Source organism: Anolis carolinensis, chromosome 2, assembly GCF_035594765.1.
Source record: "Anolis carolinensis isolate JA03-04 chromosome 2, rAnoCar3.1.pri, whole genome shotgun sequence".
Classification (NCBI taxonomy): Eukaryota; Metazoa; Chordata; class Lepidosauria; order Squamata; family Dactyloidae; genus Anolis; species Anolis carolinensis.
Genome location: NC_085842.1, coordinates 130569981 through 130591151, shown reverse-complemented (window position 1 = coordinate 130591151; position 21171 = coordinate 130569981). Strand labels below are relative to the sequence as shown.

General features: G+C 42.8%; 1 protein-coding gene across 1 annotated transcript; it reads left to right on the top strand.

Annotated features, from left to right (window-relative positions):
* Window positions 1-1075: 1075 nt before the first annotated feature.
* arhgdia (Rho GDP dissociation inhibitor alpha) lies at window positions 1076-19558 on the top strand. Its single transcript, XM_062970526.1, has 6 exons — window positions 1076-1198; window positions 14231-14441; window positions 15776-15859; window positions 17418-17494; window positions 17608-17671; window positions 17975-19558. Exons 2-6 carry the CDS (start codon window positions 14252-14254, stop codon window positions 18172-18174), a joined length of 615 nt encoding a protein of 204 aa, XP_062826596.1. The 5' UTR covers window positions 1076-1198; window positions 14231-14251; the 3' UTR covers window positions 18175-19558.
* Window positions 19559-21171: the final 1613 nt, after the last annotated feature.

The following is a 21171-nucleotide window of genomic DNA, read 5'->3' as shown; positions in this document are numbered from 1 at the left end:
GGGCAAAGTTTGCCCATGCCTGATCTACACAGTAGAATCCATGCAGTAGACACCCCTCTATCTGCCTTGGCTCAGTAATAGGGAATCATGAGAGCTGGAGATTTACGAAGCAAATCCTTTTCTGCCAAAGAGTGCTGTGCCTTACCAAACTACAAGTTCCAGGATTCTACAACATTGAGCTATAGCAGTTAAAGCTGTATAAAACTGCATTCCGCAGTGTACTGTAGATGCACCTACAATCTGCCGGGAGCCAATTGGATCCTTCAGCAGCGCAAATGTTTACTGATGGACTGGACTCATCCCTGGATGAACTCATATTCACAAACATCCTTTTCTCCAAATGCACCCCCAATATCCTGTGACTGACGTGGCCTCTCTGGTACTTTAAACTCCAGAGTTAGAACTTAGTGGCCACTCGGGCCTAAGGTCTCCTTTTAAAAAAATTGTGTCAGAAGCGACTTGAGACCATACTGCAAGTTGCTTCTGGTATGAGAGAATTGACAGGTTACAAGGACGTTGCCCAGGGGACACCCAGATGTGTTACTGGGTGTTTCATGTCCCCACAAGTGAGAGATAGGGATGACAGGCAGGAGCTCACCCTGTCTCGCGGATTCGAACCGGCAATCTTCAGGTCAGCAACCCAACTTTCAGGTCAGCAGTCCAGCTGGCACAAGGGTTTAATCCAGTGGTTTTCAACCTGTGGGTCCCCAGGTGTTTTGACCTACAACTCCCAGAAATCCCAGCCAGTTTACCAGCTGTTAGGATTTCTGGGAGTTGAAGGCCAATACACCTGGGGACCCACAGCTCCTTATTCACAACCATTGGCTCTGTTTCACCTGGAAGAGCACAAGTCAGCTTTCCTCAAGGCACTCCTTTTCTTGCCATTAGGAGCCTCTCTAGGACCTCCCCTCGCTTTTCTGTCGCTTCCTTTCCTTCGCCTTGGGAACCAACGTCAGGCGCGCATGACGGAAGTGGAATCTATATACAGTATATGAAAAAATAAAAACAAGGGTGGGGCGAGTTATGAAGGGAGGAAAAAAAACCCGGTCCGCTTAGAGCAGGAAGTGACGTCAGGTGGCACCGCGGAAGTGAGGGGGCGTGCGCGCGCAGGGGCGGGGTGAAGGATTTTGGGCGGCGGCGGGCGACGCTTGTCACCGGAGGCGGCAGCAGTAGCAGCGGCGGCGGCGGCGAGGAGGAGGAGGAGGAGGAGGTGAGGGCGGGTGCCGGCGAGGGAAGGGCCCGTTTCTCTTACCCGGGCCTTCTTCTGCCCTCTTCTTCCCCTCCCTGGGACGGCTGTGGGTCTCGCGGCGTGGGGCTGCTTCCCGTGAAGTGGGAAGGGCGTGACGCCGCTCTCGGGCCGGCCCTTTGTGGGTCCCGCGTGGAGGGGAAATGAGCGGTGGAGGGAGGGTCCCTTGCCTCCCCTTCCTTGGAGCCTTCCGTGGCTCCATCCGCACAAAGCAACCTTTCCCCCGCTTTGCGTTTGGAGAGCAGGGGCCTCGTGTGCGCGGGGCTGCCCCTGAGCGCTCTCTGCGGGGCGGGGAGGAAAGCCAAGACAAAGCGGGCAGCAGCCACACTGCATTGCTGTGAGTTATCCGGGCTGTATGGCCATCTTCCAGAAACATTCTTTCCTGACGTTTCACCTGCGTCTACGGCAGGTATCCTCAAAAGTTGTGAGGTATGTTGGGAAAAAAGGATTTCCGCAGGCAGTAAGCAGTCAGACATTGAAGGTGAAAGGCTATTCAATGCTAATCAAGCTGGCCTATTGAAGCATTCACACCTGCCTCAAACAGACAGGAGTTGTTTCTCCCACCCTGGACATTCCACAGATATACAAAGTCCACATAACTAGTTTCCATCAGACCTCACAACCTCTGAGGATACCTGCAAAAGTCAGGAAAGAATACTTCTGGAACATGGCCATACAGCCTGGAAAACTCAATAGCTACACTGCAGTTTGACACCACTTTCACTGTCTTGCTTCAGTGCTGTCGCATCCTGGAATTTGCCACTCAGTGAGGGACCAACACTCCTGGGCAGAAGGAGCTAAAGGCCTTGTAAAACCACATCTCCCAGGATCCCATAGCCTTGAGCCAGGGCAGTGAAAGTGGGGTCAGACTGCATTAATTCAGCAGGGTATACGTGCCTGAAGGCAAAGTTTCATATGTTACATCTATTTGGGTTTCTAGTCCTTGACATCTCAAGATTGTGATAGCAGCAATCACGTCATATTCTATTTGCTGCTGTGCCTCTATTTTCGCTATACTGTGCATGTATCCCTACCTTGTTTGCAGAGATGCTTTGGGACAGGGATGGCTAGATCTCATACCTTTTTAGCCCCACTGTTTCGTGAATGGTATCCATTACGTGTGAAATCATATGCCATTTCTAAACTACTTTAAAAAGCTTGGTGACTCATGACATGGGCATAGATATGGATCAGGGCTTCATTTCAACTAGGACGTGATATTAGTGTTAGCTGGAGTCAGGGAATATCAGAGGATGTATAGTATAGTTCATTCATGCCTTGTAAGTAATCCCCATGTTGCTCGGTTTAGATGGATAGAATGAATGGTTCTTTCAGGCAGGCTTGAAGAGTAATGCCTCTCCTCCTTAAAATGAAATACCGTTGCTGGGGGAATTATTCATACTGTTTCAAAGTAGGGATAGTTCAGCATTAGAACCTTCTTCTTCTGTTAATAAGGATTATGTAGTCAGAATTCATGTGGACTAAGTTTGAGAGGATTCAGCTGAGAATTGTGGGCAGGACAATGATGAATTCTGTGCAGCTTAGAAATGCCTTTATTGCTGTGTTTGTCTTGGTCTTCAAATGTTGAAGAGTTTGAAGTTTAAATGTTTCTTGGCTGCTCCTCATTATTCACTATACTGTCTGGTTGAAGTCTGGTAACATCTGCAGAACCACGGGTTTCTCACTCATAACTCTGAAAATCCTGAATAGGGTTATTGTCTGCATCCTTTCTGAAAGTAACTTTATCTTATTTTTCGGGACTCTCCTGGGCACTCTGTAGAGTCTTACTAGTGGGACTTTGCCCTTATCCATTCACAGTTTAGTTACAGAGTGATATGTTGTCAGTCCCAATGCTCAGTGCAACATAGCACAGCACAGTAGAGAAGGCTGTCATGGAGCAGCAGCCATATTTTGTGGGGAGGCACTGTATTGAACAGGAAGGAAAATAATATTTTGTTTAAGGCAGGGCTGAGAATAGGTGGCCCTCTGATGTTTTGCCCAGCTGGCACAGCCCATAGTAATTAGCTGTTTAACAATATCAGGAAGGCAGCAATTCTCACTGCTGGCTTAGTGGTCGGTACTATTAGTGATTTCATTGCTTTGACAAAATACAAGCACTGTATTTAACATTAAAATTGCAATAAACTACAGATTAATTTGAATTAATCTAGAAGGTTTCCAGTCTGCCTAATTTAGTTTAGGTGTTGCTTTGCCATATTTTGGTAACCTGCTCTTGCAAGTTGACTTGTACTTCGTGTATTTTCTGCCTTTCAGTATTCTGGTGGTGCATAAGTCACTTTTAGTTCCTAAGATATGTGGGCACTTGACTTCCTAACGATAACCGTTGGGGCTGTAACATTTCCAGTAAAAGCAGAGGCTCTTAATTTTTTGCTGCTACCCTTGTCAATATTTTCTTTTGGGTTTCCATGGTGAGCCTTGTACACATTACAGTGTAGCAGACTTGTACTATCAGCTAGAAAATAATGGCAGTGGATGCATGCCGACCACGGGTTAGAATCTCATTTGCCATTCCTGATTCATTGCTGTGTAATCTCAGCATATTTTAGCAGAAATAACCAGTGCTTGGACTTTTAAGTGCTAGCGTGTGTTGCATGAAAGTTTGTGGAAGAGTTCTATACCATGCTATCCCAACTACAATTCCAGAAATGTGTTTTTAACAGAGTTCTTTCCATTCCTGTAAAAGTGTTAGCAGATGTAATATAAATCAGTGTAAACTACAGGATCTGGCAACAAATTGAGTTTTTTCTGAGGTTTTTTTTTAATCTTTTGGCTCAATTGTGCATGTAAGAGTGATAAGTCCAAACTCCCTACTGATCCCTTTTTCTTTCACTGCAGCATAATGCATTATCCCCGAGGCTAATGGGATATCCAGTTCATTCAAAGAGAACCTTCCCTCAACGTGAATTAGTGGCTTAGCCTTTGGGACCATTTGTGTGAGAGGCTTTCTGTTCTTGCCTCACCCAGCAGCAGATTTCTATGATGGCAAATGCCCTGTGTCTTCCTTACAGTGCTGAAGATTCTCCATGTTTGGTTAGCAGGATGATAAATCAGGATTATGATTTCTTAGAGGACTTATGGGCTCTTTTCCTTTAGCAGCCTGAGGAGGATAAATACTTGTAAGTGCTTGGATGAGTAGGAAACACCTGTTGGTAGCAGAAATTGAAACCAATGCTAATGTATACTAGGTGTTACAGTTGCAAATATGCTTCTCTAATGCTGCAGATTCATATTAACTGGGTGGTAAAGGAAAATTCAAAAAAGAGTAATGCCTTTGTTGGTCAATTAAAATGCACAAAACACCTCATGTATTTTTTAAGCTCCACTTCATCAGACAAAAGAAGTTTTTAAAAAGCATACAGAGGAACGAAAAAAGGGAATGGTGTTGGTGTCACAAGCTTACAATTTATAGCAGATGTCATCTCTGCTGTAGTTCAGTTGGCCTGGAGGAATCTTAATGCAGGCAGAGGCCACTGCTCTCTTGGCCAGATGGGAACTAAGGCAAAGGCAGTAAAATTTAAATTCCATTTGCAACAGTAAAATATTTTGGAAGTTTGAATTGGCCCTTTCAGACTAAATAAAAAAATTAATTCTATCTCATTTCCCCCATGTGGAAAGTATCTCGATACCTGCATAAGAAATTGGCTTCTCCTGATGGGAATATGGTGTAAGGATATTTCATAATAGTGTGAAGATATTTGAAGAATGGGAAACATGTGACATACTTCACATGTCATGATGTATAGTGAATTCATATAGTCTGATTTTTCCATCCATAACAATGAGTGTGGATTAATTCTTGCTTTGGTATATATTAACAGTATAAATCTAATATCTGATTAGTGATTAAGTAAGAAGTTGATAAACGTGGTTCTACATCAGTTGGCTGTGCTGTAGTCCAATGCATGAGTGCGTATTTGCCTTCAACTTTTTTAACTTATTACAAGCCATGAATTTCCTTAGGCAATGAATGCTAAGAGGTGGTTTTGACAGTTTCTTTTTCTGAAATATCTTTTAGCTAGAGGGATAAATTAACTTTAAGAGATATTCTTCCGGCAAGGTGGTGCAAAGGATGGGACCCATGTACCAGGATGTTTTTATTTTAAAGTTTTTGCTGACATTGATTTAGCAGTGGTAGTTCAATTTTTAGAATGGCGAACAACAGTAAAAGTACAAGAGATGGGAAAGCACACAATGATGGTATTGTGATGAAGGGACATAGCTGGGTTCACTTTTCAAGCACCCAGATTTGGTCCCAGAACCAGAGGCTCACTCACTCTGAAATTTTCAGGTGCAGTAGTGGCTCAGATTACCTCTACAGGGATTTGCTTTGTCAGTGTTACAGCAGCTCTCAGCCCCAGGTGTGCAATGGTGCACGTTTGCTGAGCTGCTTCCCTAGCTATATTTAGGTCTAGAGGTGCTCTCATTCCTGAAGAATTTGTCAGTTCTATATTGGTACTGAGAGCATTCTAAGCAGTCCTGAAGCTATAGCAGAAGATAATCCTTATTTCCTGACTCTTCTTCTTGGTTCCCACTCCCTCCTGTACTAAGCAATGTAGGGTGTTGTATGTCTTTCGGGCTGTGTGGCCATGTTCCAGAAGCATTCTGCTTCTGGAACATGGCCACACAGCCCGAAAGACATACAACAACCCTGTGATCCCGGCCATGAAAGCCTTCGACAACACATTCAATGTAGGGTGCTTTGCACATTTACCCAAACAGTCAAGACAGTCCTAAACATTCATTTAGAGCTTTCTTCATATTTAACCTCCCTATTACTCAAGATAATATTGGGGTGTTTATCTAGCAATTAGTGTAATTAATGAGGGAAATGTGGATTAACTTTGAAAGGATCCATTCATGAGTGCAAGGTAAATCCAGTTGATGCTGCAGGGTTGATCACGGGACATGCATTTGGATCTACACTGATTCTTGCATTTTAGCCATGTTGATGATCTTGTAATTCTTAATGTGCTGATATAAGTAATTCAGATAAAGCAATGAGCTACTACCCTGTTTCCCCTAAAATAAGACATCCCCAGAAAATAAGACCTAGTAGAGGTTTTGCTGAATTACTAAATATAAAGCCTCCCCTGAAAGTAAGATCTAGCAAAGTTTTTGTTTGAAAGCATGCCCATCGAACAGAACACCAGAGCATGCAGGATCGGTAAATGTACATACCATAGATTGTTATACATAGAAATAATGGTAGTAACAAGAAATTTTTGATAGGATTCACAGTTTGTCTGGTTATGCTGGTTTGTGACGACAACTACTGTACAGTACATAATAAATGTTCAATCTTTTTGTTCAACAATAAGTGTGAATTCTTCTTCATGGAAAAATAAAGACATCCCCTGAAAATAAGACCTAGCGCATCTTTGGGAGCAAAAATTAATATAAGACACTGTCTTATTTTCGGGGAAACGCAGTAAGCAGGCTTTTAGACAGAAGGAATATCTTCTTCAGTTTCTACTGGCAAGCAAATAATTGTTGCATATAGAAAATCCTGACTCTCCAAGTTCCAAGATTTCAAAATTAGGAAGTTGTGGTTCTTTAGCCATTGCACTGATTTAGAAGCTAAAGCCAACATTATTTCGCAGTCAGGTTTGAATGTATTGGGTTTCTCCTTCTTAACAACAATTTTTGTGCCAAGCAAATGTGCCAAGAATATATTCCACAGTTTGCAGCATACTTTCCTTTCAGAATGAAAACCTTGGACTGTTTCATGAAAGATGTAATTAGATCATGTATGTAAGAACAGCAAATGGCCAGTCACTAGAATTACAATTTTGCTTTTCAGGCTCTTGAGTGTCTTGAATTCCACCAAATGCTGACTTTTTTTTAAATAAAAGAACAATAATTTTCAAGATCCCAAATTCTTGGACTTGTATGTGGCTACATGTTTACTACTGAATCCCTACTTAAGTCACTGTAAGGTCTTTAAGTGTAATGTTGAGCTTATAAGTCCTCCTTTACCATTTTGTTCTAGAATAACTAAGGCTTGAAGGGAGGTAGAATGCAACCCCTTTCCCAGGAGGTAGTATAGGTTCGTGTAGTTCTGCCATTGTGCACAGTTGAGCATTTTTTTTGCTTGAGTTCTAGCTTTATGCAGAATGTATGTAAATTACTTTCACCATGTATTGAAATTAAAGAAGCATACTTACAGCACATTAAAACTGGCATCCTAACCTGATTCACACTGTGTGTTTTGAATAACAATGTCCAGTCATTTCAGCTCTTAGATGGATGAAGGTTGGTAAGATAGATCTTCCAATTCAAAACAACTGTCTCAGGAGCTCTCACTGTAACAAGAATTTTTTTTTTGTGCTAGAACTATCAGGGGCATGATTTTTCTAACATGATTGCTTCATCATTTACAATTTTCCTTCTGTGTTCTCTCATTTTATGCATCTGTGAAATTAGGATATATTTTTATGTTTTTGTGTCCACATAAATGTGTGCAACAAATCTTTTTGTCTGCACTATGTTAACAATCGTCCCCCTTTAAAATATACCAAAGCCTCTTTCATTACATAAGCACATTAATCTCTTTAGATACTGAAAACCTAGAAACCTTAAACACTGCAACACAATTCTCTTACAAATGGTCTATTTTCTTCTGCTAAATGTTCCTTCCTAACCAGGAATATACTTTTTATGGCCTAAGATCATTGGGCGTCTTTCTTGTATGATTTGTCCCATCTGCTATCTTTGGGAAGGTGAAGTGTTTCAACTGAAATTGTGGAGTCTTCTTTTAAGAAGTCTCAGGTTTTGTGCACAGCAGTTGTTTTCCATTGCAGTTTTAGGGAGCAGAGTGTCTGAGAGTGTGATTTAGAATGACTTTGCTAGTGTTTTGCTTGCCACCTGAAAATGGCGGATAAAGGGCCTTTGTTTCCTCTAGGCAGCCTTTGTACTAGTGACCCTTAGTAAACTGCTCTCTTCCTCCAAGGAAGAGGCTTAGGAGGCTGGGGCCAGCATTGTGCAAGAACATATCCTTCCTGTCTGGTTTGAAACTATTGTTAATGTGGGCAGGATTGGTGAATCTGTGTGTGAAGGGAGGCTGCAGGCTACCCTGGTGAGTGGGCTGGGGGGGGGGGCAGAGGGAGGTGTCACAAAAACTTGGTTCATGTCTTCTCTGCTATATTGCACAGCCTGGTTAGGGTTTGTGTCTTCTGCTACTTCCGAAAACCTGTGTGTGCTGCTGGAGGATAGGCAGCTGTATGTCTGCTTTCTGAGACTGAGTATTCCCTGTTGTGCTCTCAGGATAGCCTGTGGCAAAACTGTCTTTCCTTGAGACCTTAACAGTTAAAAGGGCTTTTTAAGTTGCAATCAGCAGCACCAGAAGTCTTAGAGGATTAGCCTCTTGGCCTGGGGGGAGATGAGAGTCAGAGATCCTTCTATTTTGTGACAATGCTTCTGAGGTTCAGCTGCTTTTTGTGAATAGCTTATCATACAATGTGCTTCTAAGAGCTGCCATCTGGACTCTAATATGTAGGGTATACAGCCTCAATCCCCTAAAGGCCCTAGATGCCATCTGATCTGGAAGGTCAGCAGGGTCACCTGTGGTTAGTACTTGAGTGGGAGACATCCAATGGATACCTAGTGATGAAAGCTATATTTCATAAAAAGGAGCTGGCAAAACCACTTGTATGGGGTTTTCATAAATGGACAAACAACCTGAAGGAGCACACAGTCGCTGTATCTCACAGTTGCCATGCACAAGGCTCCCTTTCTGGGTGCCTCAATGACAATGAATAGAGTGTGAAGCATGCCTATTTAGATTTTGAGAGGAAAATTGGAGGGGTATATCCATAAAAGAGAAAGTGAGCACATATGGACGGAAGGATTGTCTGCCATGAAGTTGTGGACAAGGAACCCCTGTGAATCCTGTCAGCTGTTTTTAGCTGAATTTGTGGGAAGGAAGGGAGACAGCAACCACTGGTAGATGGTCGTGTGCATAGTTTATTACTTTTCTTAATGGCCACTGTGAAATGCTTCTTGGCTGTGTATAGGATGAGGGGAATGAGATATAAGCAGAAGCCTGGTCTGTGGCTTATACAGATTCACACATGTAGGAAGGCAGCTGAGAGCTGTGCCAGGAGCTACAGCTCTTCAGTAACGTCCAAGGCATGTGGACACACCCTTGGGGAGTGAGCCAGCTTCCTGATTGGGAGGGAAGGAGTGTGCTGCTTTCGACAGGCTAGGGCTGGGCTGCATCATTTTATGCTTTTAGTCACAAACTGTGGAGAAGGCTGTACCTTGCTGTGGAGAATACTGTTCCCTGTGGGGCATTTGGGTGCTGGACATGCAGTGTTGTTTTGCACACCAGAGAACACTGCAAGATGGATCAACAATGATAAAAACTATATTATGGATTATTCTCCATAAACCCACAGCTCAGAGAACTCTTCCTCCCCATTGACATTTTGTTCCTGTGGATTTGTTCATGATGTCATTTTAACTTGGTGAAAGAAAGGACCAAGAGCAGTTTCCTGGAAAATAAGGGGTTAGTGTTAATTATGTGTTTTTAGGTCAAACAGGGTTCTGCTGTTCTTGAGCCCTTTAAGAAGTCTTTCGGGATGTGATGCATCTGTTTACTTTCTAGAGCAGTTTTCTAGTAAGGAAGCTGCTCTTTTATTTTGGTGTCTCCCAGAAATCGATGTTTTCTGTCTCACTTTGATAGGCCAAGGGTTTGAGCACATCCCACAGTGTTGCTGTTTAACTCACATGAATTGTAGAAAAAAAATGCTACAATAAAATCAAAAAAATAATATCTCTTAATCAAATGGTACATCATCCAAGTCTGAGGTGGGGTAACTATTCACAAAAAGATACTGAAGTCCAAGTAGACAGATAGGTAAAATCCATGTGAACTTCTTCAAGTATAATTGGGGGAAGCAAATTTAAGGATGTCATGAGCCTCTCACAAAGAGCCTTATATTTGGGATGGGCATAGGGACTGGAAAGCAAACTTCTCGTTTTGAACAGTTTGTGGGATACATCCGCAAAGTTGCAAGAAAAGTTTAACATTTCTGTTTTAAAAGATAGTGTGAAGTGGTTCTACGCCTTGTGGCTGGTGCCCATTCTCCTTGCCATGCATGTTTTGCAAGGGTGAACCTCATGCTTATCCATTTTGCTACTCACTCATTTGACAGTATGGTATTACACTTTTGGTCATGTTTGTGTGGTTCACTTCATTCAATAGAATGTAGTCCTACCCGTGTTCTGAGTTAAAGAAAAACTTTTTTTCCTGATCTAACATGCTTTAAAATCATGAGCTAAGGACATGAGAGAAGCCTCCTTGATATCCTGATTCAACTAAAAATGACAATACTTTCCTGTCCCGATCTTTAACTCTTCTTTATACTCAGAGCTGAAAGAAACTTTATTGAAGTTTGGATTTGTATGAGTTGGTATATTTTTGCCCAGTTGGAAAATTACTTCATCTTAATGTGGTATGAAATGCAAGAACTCACCCTGATCATTAAATAGCCAGTTTCCTCTATGTCAGGACTACTCAGGAGAAATTTTTCTTTGTGATTTCATGCTTAGGTTTCTGCTTCTTGTAGAATTAGGAGGTGCACAAGTCATTAGTTCTAAGGACATAGCCATGCGTTGTGTTAGAAAGTTTGAGCAAAGGGCATATCACTAAGTGTCATATTCATTAGGGGAAGGTGTTCTTCATTTGCAAAATGTCCCTGTTTCAAGACCTGGAGAGTTTCTGACAGTTTGTAAATGTGTCACAACCTAAGCAAACATTGTTCAGATATTCCCATCATTCCTAGTAAGCATGGGTCTTGGTAGCCAGAGTAACCATGTTGTATGGGGAAAACTAGTTCCAACAAATATCTGGTGGTGTGAGGCTAGATGTCAGAGGAGCTGATAAAAGCTCTGAGTATCCCATGCCTAAGCTTATACTGGTGAATACACATTTTGGTGCCTTAAATGTTACACTTGTTTCTGGATATATTTGACCTGCTGAATCCAAAAATGGCACAATTTCCCCCTATCAGCTCTAGTTTTTGATACAGAAAATATACCAGTCAACATCTGTTTGCCCATAGAAAATCATGATAACCATATATAAGAAATTAGAGTTGATGCGGTCTATCCAATGCAGTTTTCTGAATCAGCACCCTAGATAACCCCGGGAACAGGCCTAAAAAACAAGACGCTAAGAAGTTTGTTGTTGTTGGACTGTGTTATCCTATGTAATTGATGGTGTCACCATAAGTTGACTGGCAACTGGAAAGCACATATATATATTCACACATGTCACCATAGCTGGCATCTGACAATCTAGGAAAAGGTGTTTTAGACCAGGGCTATCCAGCATGGCAGTTCCTGGGCCACTCAGTCCAAGACAGACAGACAAATAGGAATTAATTGTAGTCAATGGGCACAGGCATGATGCTGGTCTCTAGCACATTGGGTGGCGCGGGGATTTCAAGTTTCTCACTTTGTATAGCTTGGAAACAGCTTTTAGACAATAACTTGGTTAAATAGGCCATGATCAGATGCAGTTCAAGGCGAAGCGGGTTAAACCCTTGTGCCAGCAGAATTGATGACTTGAAGGTTGGGTTGCTGACCTAAAGGTTGCTGGTTCGAATTCAGCCTCGGGAGAATGCGGGTGAGCTCCCTCTATCAGCTCCAGCTCCATGCGGGGACATGAGAGAAGCCTCCCATAAGGATGGTAAAAACATCCGGGCGTCCCCTGAGCAACGTCCTTGCAGACGGCCAATTCTCTCACACCAGAAGCGACTTGCAGTTTCTCAAGTCGTTCCTAGCACGAGAACAAAAAAACCCAGTCCTTCCAGATGTAGTCCTCTGCTGAATTCTAGTCAGATGAGGAAGAGATTCTTTATTTTGTTAGCCACCAAGGCTTTCCTAAAGTGTTGAAGCCACAGTCTTTGATGGGATTATTGTAGCATTCCAAAACTCTTTTCCGGTTTGTAATGTTTTGAGGAAAGGGATCTGGCTTCATTTCAAAATATTGTTGGTCAGGGCTCCTCCTTGCCTGATCTCACATTTCTCCCTGTGCTACAGAAAAAAGTGTGTACTTTGGAAGCAGTGTATCATTGGCAATCGGGCAGCATAGATAATAAGTTCATGGAGCTGTCCAAGTCTAATTCTCTCTGTTCCTCTTCTTGAGCGGGCCCTTTTAGCATTTGCCAGTATCTCCTGGCAGGAATCTTGTCCTGGTTCTAACCTCTGCATATTTATGCAAAGTGAATTTGAGGCCAAGAGGAGGGAATGGAGAAAGAAGTTGACAACTGCATGGGGACAGAGCCACAATTGCCACCCTCCCTGAAGCACTGAAGCAACGTAATTGTAGAAAATCTGGACCCTGGGCTCACTAGATGACAAGAGCATGGGCAGGAGATGGACAGCCTTTGAAATGTAATGTCACTTGAGAACAAACTCAAATTAGCCAATCCCCTGGAATGAATTGACCTCATTTTTCCACCCATGGAAGATTTGGAGGGTATTTCTAACAGGGTTTGGAATGTGAGCAAATTTCCTTAACCATGGTTACTTGTGCCATTCTGCACAATAGTTTCCTATTCATTGGTGTAGACTGGCTAGGCATTTTACCTCACTGGCCATTCTCTTCCAGTAGCCAAATTCTCTTTCAGCTGCCCAAGTCACCCTGACCCCTGCTTCCCAGACCAGCAGTAGGAAAGAGCATTAGCCCAGGCTGCAGGATATGGGGCTGTTGGCTTACTTGAATCCAGATACAGAGGAAGGGCCTAGGACAGCACACGCTCCAGGCCTATTGCTGAGTTAATTCGCTTCTGATTTTAGTAGCGGAACAATTGCAGAGAGAGATTCTGCAGATAAAATCTTGCTCTAGTAGCCAGGGTGTATGTGTACAGAATGGGTGCAAAGTGCATTGCCCATATCCAGCACTACTTGCTGCTCTAAGCATTGGTGGGATTTGACCAGGGAAGCTGCTGTTTTCTGATTTCTACAGAGAAATCGTTGCTCCTCTGAAATTCAATGAACTGGTTAGCTTTGTTAATCTTTGAGCATGGATGTGAGAGAGCAGGCATGACTATTGCCAGCAGATTTGCCTATAAAGATGTATTAATTTATTCATATGTGTGGCAAGACCACCTCTGTCTGAGAAAACTCTTATGAAGTCCATGATGGCTTGAAGGCACATATATATGTGTGTGCGCATACCTTCATGTTGACAAGCAGTACACAGGCACATGTGCCTTCAAGTCACCTGTGCAATGGTGACGCCATGAATTTTCATACGACTTTGGTAGGCAAGGACGCCTGAGAGGTTGTTTTGACAGTTCTTTAATCTGAAATGTAGCCTACAGTTCCACTGCCATTATAAGCACAGTTGTGGGGATGTGAGAAAGGGCCTTCTCGATGGGTTCCCCTTGGCTCTGGAACTCTCTTCAAAGGGAGGCCAGAAAGATTCCCTTCTTGTCCTTCCAGTGGCAAGCTAAAACCTTTTTGTTCAAGCAGACTTTTAGCATGGAAAATGTTTTAAAAATGGCCTAGAGGAGGATGCATTATTTTAAGTTTAAATGTTTTTAACCTTTAAACAATTATTTTTTTTATTTTTATTGCATTTAACTGAATTGTTTTAATAATTGTAACTACTGGTAGCGTAATTCTATTGTTATAATTATTTTTGTATGTTTTCAGTTTTATTGCTTTTAAAATTGGGAGCAGTTTTGGGACCCAACCTTGGGAAAAGGTGGCATGATGATGATGGTGGTGGTGGTGGTGGTGGTGGTGATTGTGGTTTACCTCATGGTCTCCCATCCAAGTACTAACCAGAGCTGACTTGATTAGCTTCCAAGTTCAGATGGAATCTATGCCTTTAACGTATTTAGGTGTATTGTGTTAATATTTATTATCAGTAGTAGTAATTATCACTGTTAAGAAATTGACTGATATATTTAACAAATGTATCTCTGTGTATGCCCCTTTTTTCCCCAGACTTCAATCACAGTTTCCGGAATGGCGGAGCAAGAACCCACCCCTGAACAGCTGGCCCAGATTGCAGCTGAGAATGAGGAGGATGAGCACTCAGTCAACTATAAGCCCCCTGCCCAAAAGAGTATCCAGGAGATCCAGGAACTGGACAAGGAGGATGAGAGCCTACGGAAGTACAAAGAGGCTCTGCTGGGAAATGTTACTATTTCTGCTGGTGAGTTCCTGGAGGGTGTTGTGTGAGGGGCAGGGGGATGGGGATGATGGCAGACAGCTTCTGAAATCTGCTCTACCTTCACAATTTACATGGAGCTCCCCTGAAGGCAATTATTCAGTCCTCTTCCATCTAGATGTGCAGATGGAATGCAGACAGCCTGGGTCAAGAATTGGGGCACTTGAGAAAAAGCATATTAGCTGCTCTGTCATAAAATGTATTGGCTTGAAGAGGACATAACAGCTAGTAAAACTGTACAGCTTTTGTGCTGCCTCTTGATAAACCGAAAAATTAAATTTGGAATAAGCTTTAAAAATAATACTAATTCTTAACCATAACTAATGAAAAGGTCATCTTGGATTGTGCTTTCTTTTTGGCAGGAACCAGAAATCATTTGATTTAAAAAATAGGTATAGAGGAGATGATGATGAGGATACATTTATTACCCACTATTTCTTGCAGCTTGAGGCAGGGTACAATATTGTTAAAGCAAAGAGATAAAACACTATTAAAATACAAGACACACATAGTTACAATGCATGTTAAACTTTGCTGATAAATGCAGATAAAATTTACAAGCTAAAATTGAGTTGGTAGGCCTCCTGGAAGAGATGGGTCTTCAGTTGCATCTTAAATTCCGTGAGCTGATTTAGCCATTGAATTTCTTCCAGCAGATCATTCCACAGTTGTGGCACGACTGATGAACAGGTAATCTGGGTGACGGTTGCCAGTCAGGTTCTGGCTAGTTGGAGTAAGCGTCCACCAGAGGACCTCAATGTTCAGAACAGATTGTGTGGGAGAAGGTGATCCTGTAGGTTCCAAAACCATGCAGGGCTTTAAAGGTCAAAACTTTACCTGGAAACTAAAAGGCAAACAGTGGGGTGACCTTAGTATGGGGGTATTATGCTCACCCCTGGGTGTTCCTATAACTAGTCTGGCTGCAGTGCTTGGGGAAGTTAAGAGAATAAAGATTCCATTTCTTTCAGTTTTGGGATCTCTCCATACTTGCAATCACTTCATGTTTGACATTTTCCTTCAAATTAGGGCAAGTGTATTGTTAAATAATATGTCCATGGAGTAATGTTGATTTTGGTGTAGTAGTGACCCAAACATGCTTCGTTGCTCTAAGCCTCTTGCTTCCTCTTGTGAAATGACAGATTGTTCCATTGTCTAGAAGTGAGGTGGGAATTATATGGCCCCCAGGTGTGGTTGGATTGCAAGTCCTGGCAGGCTTATCTACCAGCTACTGGCAAAGAATGCTGGAAGGTACAGTTCAACTACATCTGAGGGACTATGTGACTCCCAACTCCTAACATTTTTGCCTCCTTTTTTTTCAGATCCCCGCACTCCGAATGTGGTGGTAACAAAGCTGACTTTGGTTTGTGCTGCTGCTCCTGGCCCCTTGGAATTGGACTTGACAGGTAGGCAGTGAGATCATAGCATTTGACTTCTCCCATAGATGTGGGCTCATCAGAGGATGTTTCAGCTTCAGCATATTGCATGTAGCATGTACAGAGGACAGTCAGAGGGATTTATCTCAAAAGTGTTTGCTTTGGACCCAGTGTTAACGCTGTAGATTATATTTACAAACTTGCAATTTCTTAAGTTGTGTTCCTGCAAAGATGCTACTGGGACCTGACTGAAGTCAGGTTTGTTTTGTAGTTTCAGCATCATGTGATTAAAATAGCTACAGTTCATCTTAACACTTGTTTATGGGGCAGGCAGTCCCCTAGAAAAAGCACAACCTTCAATAAGTTCATGCAGAAGGTTTCCATCTTCATGATTGATTCTTAGAACATCTACCAGTCTTTCATTGAGCGGGAGCGTGCACATGTAGTTCTCAAAGGCATATTAATTAAAATGAACATGCTGTTAGAGAAAGCCTTGATTTATCTGTACATTTTCTTATTTGTGTTGTCGAAGGCTTTCATGGCCGGGATCACAGGGTTGTTGTATGTCTTTCGGGCTGTGTGGCCATGTTCCAGAAGTATTCTCTCCTGACGTTTCGCCCACATCTATGGCAGGCATCCTCAGAGGCTTATTTCTTATTGTTCAGGCTTTCAGCACCCTCACTTCTCCCTTGAACACTGACTAGAACCACATTATTAACCAGTGCAGTTCCTTTAAGAATCAGTTGTATGTGGTTTCTACTTGATTTTTCCAGAAGTGATCTTGCTCCTGCATTCTGTACTAGTTACTGCATTGTGTCAGCCCTATAGCCCCATATTGAAGAGTGTATTGCAACAATCCAGATGGGGAGTTACTTGTGCTTGAGCTGCTGTTGCCAGGTTATCCCTTTGTAGATGTGTAGTAGTTTGTTTGCCAAGTGAAACTGGGAAAAACTGATTTCAGCTGAACTGCTCATGACTCCTGCCTCACAGTGTTTGTCTCCCCCAAATATCATTGATGATTTAAGAGACTGAGAGATCAATGGGAGCAACAGTGTGACACTCCTCCATCTGTCTCCTATAGTAGGAGGCCTGTTACACTAAACAATTACAGTACTCCGATTCCACTGTAACTGTTTCGTATGAAATCCCAGGGATTTGTAATGTGGTTATAGGCATCAGAGGAGCTCTCTGGCCGAGAATGTGCAAGTTTTCACCCTAAACTGAAGATCATAGGATTCTGTAGGATGGAACCAAAGCAATTAAAGTGAAATCTGAGTTCTTTACCTCAGTTATGTCCAATGTCACCTGTCAGGTTCCAAAATTGACTTCAAACCACACTAGAACAGTCATAGATATCCTTATTTACTTTTAAAAACTGACCAATTATAATCCTCTGAAGCATCTTGCCCAAAATATTAGAAGCAGAGTGGTGTTTCTCATATAACTAGGGAAGAACTCTGCAGGAGACGCTTTAAGACTAATATTACAAATAGAAGTGAATTTGGTGCAGTTAACATTTTATACTTACATTTTGCCATCTGAGAGATGATTTTTCTGTAATTGCTTTCTCCTCCTTGGTACTCTCTAGGTGACTTGGCAGCTTTCAAGAAGCAATCATTCATAATGAAGGAAGGTGTGGAGTACCAGATAAAAATCTCCTTTCAGGTACAGTTTCCTGAAGATGCTGGTAGTGGCTGTGAGAGGGGTGGTCCTTTGGGTTTAGGGAGGGAGCGTATCAGGGTAGTGCATGGCAGCTAATGCCTCCTCTTTCTGTTTAGGTGAATCATGAGATCGTTTCAGGGTTGAAGTACATCCAGTATACATTCAGGAAAGGAGTAAAAAGTAAGTACTAAGAATAAGAGCAACCTCTCTTTTATTGAGCCCATACTTTCACCTTCTCTGCTTTTTTGTATAGTAGCAGACAGGGGAGCCTTGGCAGTTGACATGGTCTCCTCAGTAAAAATGGAAGTTGGCACTACCCTAATGCAGAAATTGTGTCTCTCTCCTCCCCCCTGCCCCCGGTCCAGTATGCCAGCCTTGAAGGGGACATAAATGCAAGCTTGGCTGATTGTCCCATGATGTTTGCTGATATTCATTTGAAACACTGACACATTTCAACAGCTCTCTGTGCTTTTCTTCTTTCAGTTGACAAGACTGACTATATGGTTGGCAGCTATGGGCCCCGTCCAGAGGAGTATGAGTTCCTCACCCCCATGGAGGAAGCCCCCAAGGGTATGTTGGCCCGGGGCAGCTACAATATCCGATCCAAATTCACAGATGATGATAAGACAGACCACCTTTCCTGGGAGTGGAACCTGAACATCAAGAAGGAATGGAAGGATTAGCCCTTCCTAGCCAAATCCCCAAGAATTGCTCAGACAGTGGCTACAGTAGAAACCCCACCCTGTACCAAAGTGCTGGCATCGGACATCCCTCTTCTCCTTCCCCTTTTTAAGCTCACCAGGAAGATCTTTCTGGCTCAAGGCCCCACCTCCTAAGAATCACTGCAAGAAATTGACCAAACCTGTGCCATCTGTTCGCAAGCACAGAGGCAGAACTGCCCCTTGTCCTTCCTCTGACTTTTGAGTCAGAGGTCCCCTGCTTCTAGCCCTTCTGAATTCATCTCAGGCAAAATATTGAAAGGAAAGCCATGTTTCCTGCCTCTGGGGCCAAGGACCTGGGAGACACTTCTGTCTCTGGCTATGTGGGGGGAGATACAGAGGAATCCTAATTCCATGTAGAGCTGGCAAGGGCCTGCTCCCCCAGTTTGTGTCCAGGCTTAATCATGTTCATAGCCCACCTGTTTCCTTTCGGGGCATGGGTTGGTTTTTCATTTGTGATGGTTTCCTGTAACCATGATGCCTTAATGTGTGTAACATACATCCTCCAGGGAGGGTCCCACCCAATTCCCGCCTTGTTACACATTTTTTTTTATATGTGCACCCGTCCTGTCCACACACACCCTCCCTCCTGATTCAGATCTCCTGGCTGGACATTTATGCTGCTGAGGCTGTCTCCTCAAGGGCTTATGTAGGGTTCAGGCTGTTATCCTTGTAGGCTCCTTTTGGCCAGAGAAGTCCTTTACTCCAGCTAAGGAGGGGGAGGGGGGCTGTCAGTGGGCATAGAAGCTTTTAATGCCACTGTAGTCTCCATGTTAGTTCAATCATACAGAAACTGACTGCAGAGTCCTGAAGCCCCAAGGGCAGCCTCTGGGATTTAGGGCTTGAAGATGTTGGCCTAGCTCAGCTATTCCTCATCTAATCTGAACAAAGAGCTTGCTGTGGACAAATATTCAAGAGAGCAGAGAATGCCTTATGTATCTGTTCTGCCTTTTATACCACGTGCCTGGCTTGTCAGTATTTATTATTGCCTTGATTAGATTCTTTTCCCTCATGATGCCCGGCCACCCCAGCAAGACCCTACTGGCCTGCAATCGGGAGCCAGAGACCTGCTTGCCAGCCAGTTGGGACCAGGTTCCTGCTCCACAGTCCTGCACGGTGGGCTACTGTGAGTCCCAAAGTTGTTCTAGATCTGGGACCAAGTGTGCGTGGTTCCCTTTCATAGCTATGTGTCTGCCCACGTCCTCTTCCCTTCTCCTTCCCTGTAGAGGAGATTTTTTTTTGTTAAATTGATTTGATGCATTTTTGTCTGTAAATCTTAGATCTGAATTAACAGATTGGAATCATCAGCTTCCCCTTTTCTGACAGTAAAATAAAATCATGAAAGTGACTATGGGTTTTGCCTCCTTGTTCAGTTCTTGTAGACCTTATGTGGGTTTAACAGATGTTGTTGGACTAATTCACATACCTCACAACCATCATAGTGTTAAAAATGCTAGGAGTTACAGTCCAACAGCATCTGGAGGATCTGCTCATACCCCAGTCCTGATGTACAAGCTGGGATAACCAGGTAAAGAGAAAAAATCTTGTCTGAAATCCTGGGAAGCCGTTTGGCTTTGAAAGTATTGGGTGGATCAACCAATTATTTGTCTAAACAAAAGGCAGATCCAGTGCCTATTTGCCAAGTTCCATAGTGCTGTCCTGTGTAGTTTTTAAATTTTCAACAATCCTTTCATCTTCCTTGACTAAATGAAACTTTGCTCATCACATCCTTTTTGCTTTATTCTGTCTAACCATTGGTGTGTTGCTGAGGACTCTCAGAGACAAAAGCAACTGTTTAACGCTGTCTGCTTCATGTTGGTGGAGACAATCCTGTGTGGAGAGCTTTCAGGTTATCACTCTCTACTGCCAGACATTGCAGAAATTGTCTTTGCAATAGAGATTATTGTTAGTTGCTCCAGATATTGTTTTTAGACAAACAGGGGAAGAGACAGCCTCATCTTCACTGGAAGAGAGTTCTAGAACTTCCTTTCATATTTCTCTTTGCAGATTATTCAGTGGCATATGGCTCACTAAGTTTTAAAAAGGTTTACTCAGCTGACCTCTTAGTCTGACTTCCTGCAAAAGTGTAAATGATGCTCTAGTCCAGAGGTCCCCAAACTTTTAAAACAGGGGGCCAGTTCATGGTCCCTCAGACCGTTGGAGGGCCAGACTATAGTTGAAAAAAAAACTATAAACAAATTCCTGTGCACACTGCACATATCTTATTTTGAAGTAAAAGAAAAAACAAATGGGAACAAATACAGCCTCAATATTAATAATAATCATAATCATAAGAAAAATAATAAAGAGGGTTGGAAGAGACTCCTTGGGCCATTTAATCCAACCCCCTTCTACCTTTCTGCACCAAAATCACAAGCACCCTTGACAGATGGCCATCCAGCCTCAATGTTGTTAATAATAATAATAATAATAATAATAATAATAATAATAATACATCACACAGCCCTAAAGTCTTGGGAACTTGTGATTTTGTGATACGAAATCCAGCATATGTATCTTGTTTGCTGTGTTATACTGTGTCTTTTTGTCAATAATAATAATAATAATAATAATAATAATAAAGAGGATTGGAAGAGACTCCTTGGGCCATATAGTCCAGCCCCCTTCTGCCTTTGTGCACCAAAAGCACTAGCAAAGCACCCCCTTGATAATTATTAATTAAATAATAATTAAAATACCATTATAAACAAGCAAAGCTCTGGAAGGCGCACACTGGGCAAGGGAGAAGGCGGGGGCCAGATAAATGGCTTTGATGGGCCGCATGTGGCCCCCGGGCCTTAGTTTGGGGACCCCTGCTCTAGTCCATAGCAAGGGGAACCCCAAGAGTCGCCCTGGATTGAATTATAAAATCCTAGAATTTGAAGGGACCCCCAAAGACCATCCAGGCCCAACCCCCTTCTGTACGGCAGGAAGACACAATTCAAGCCCTCCCGACAGATG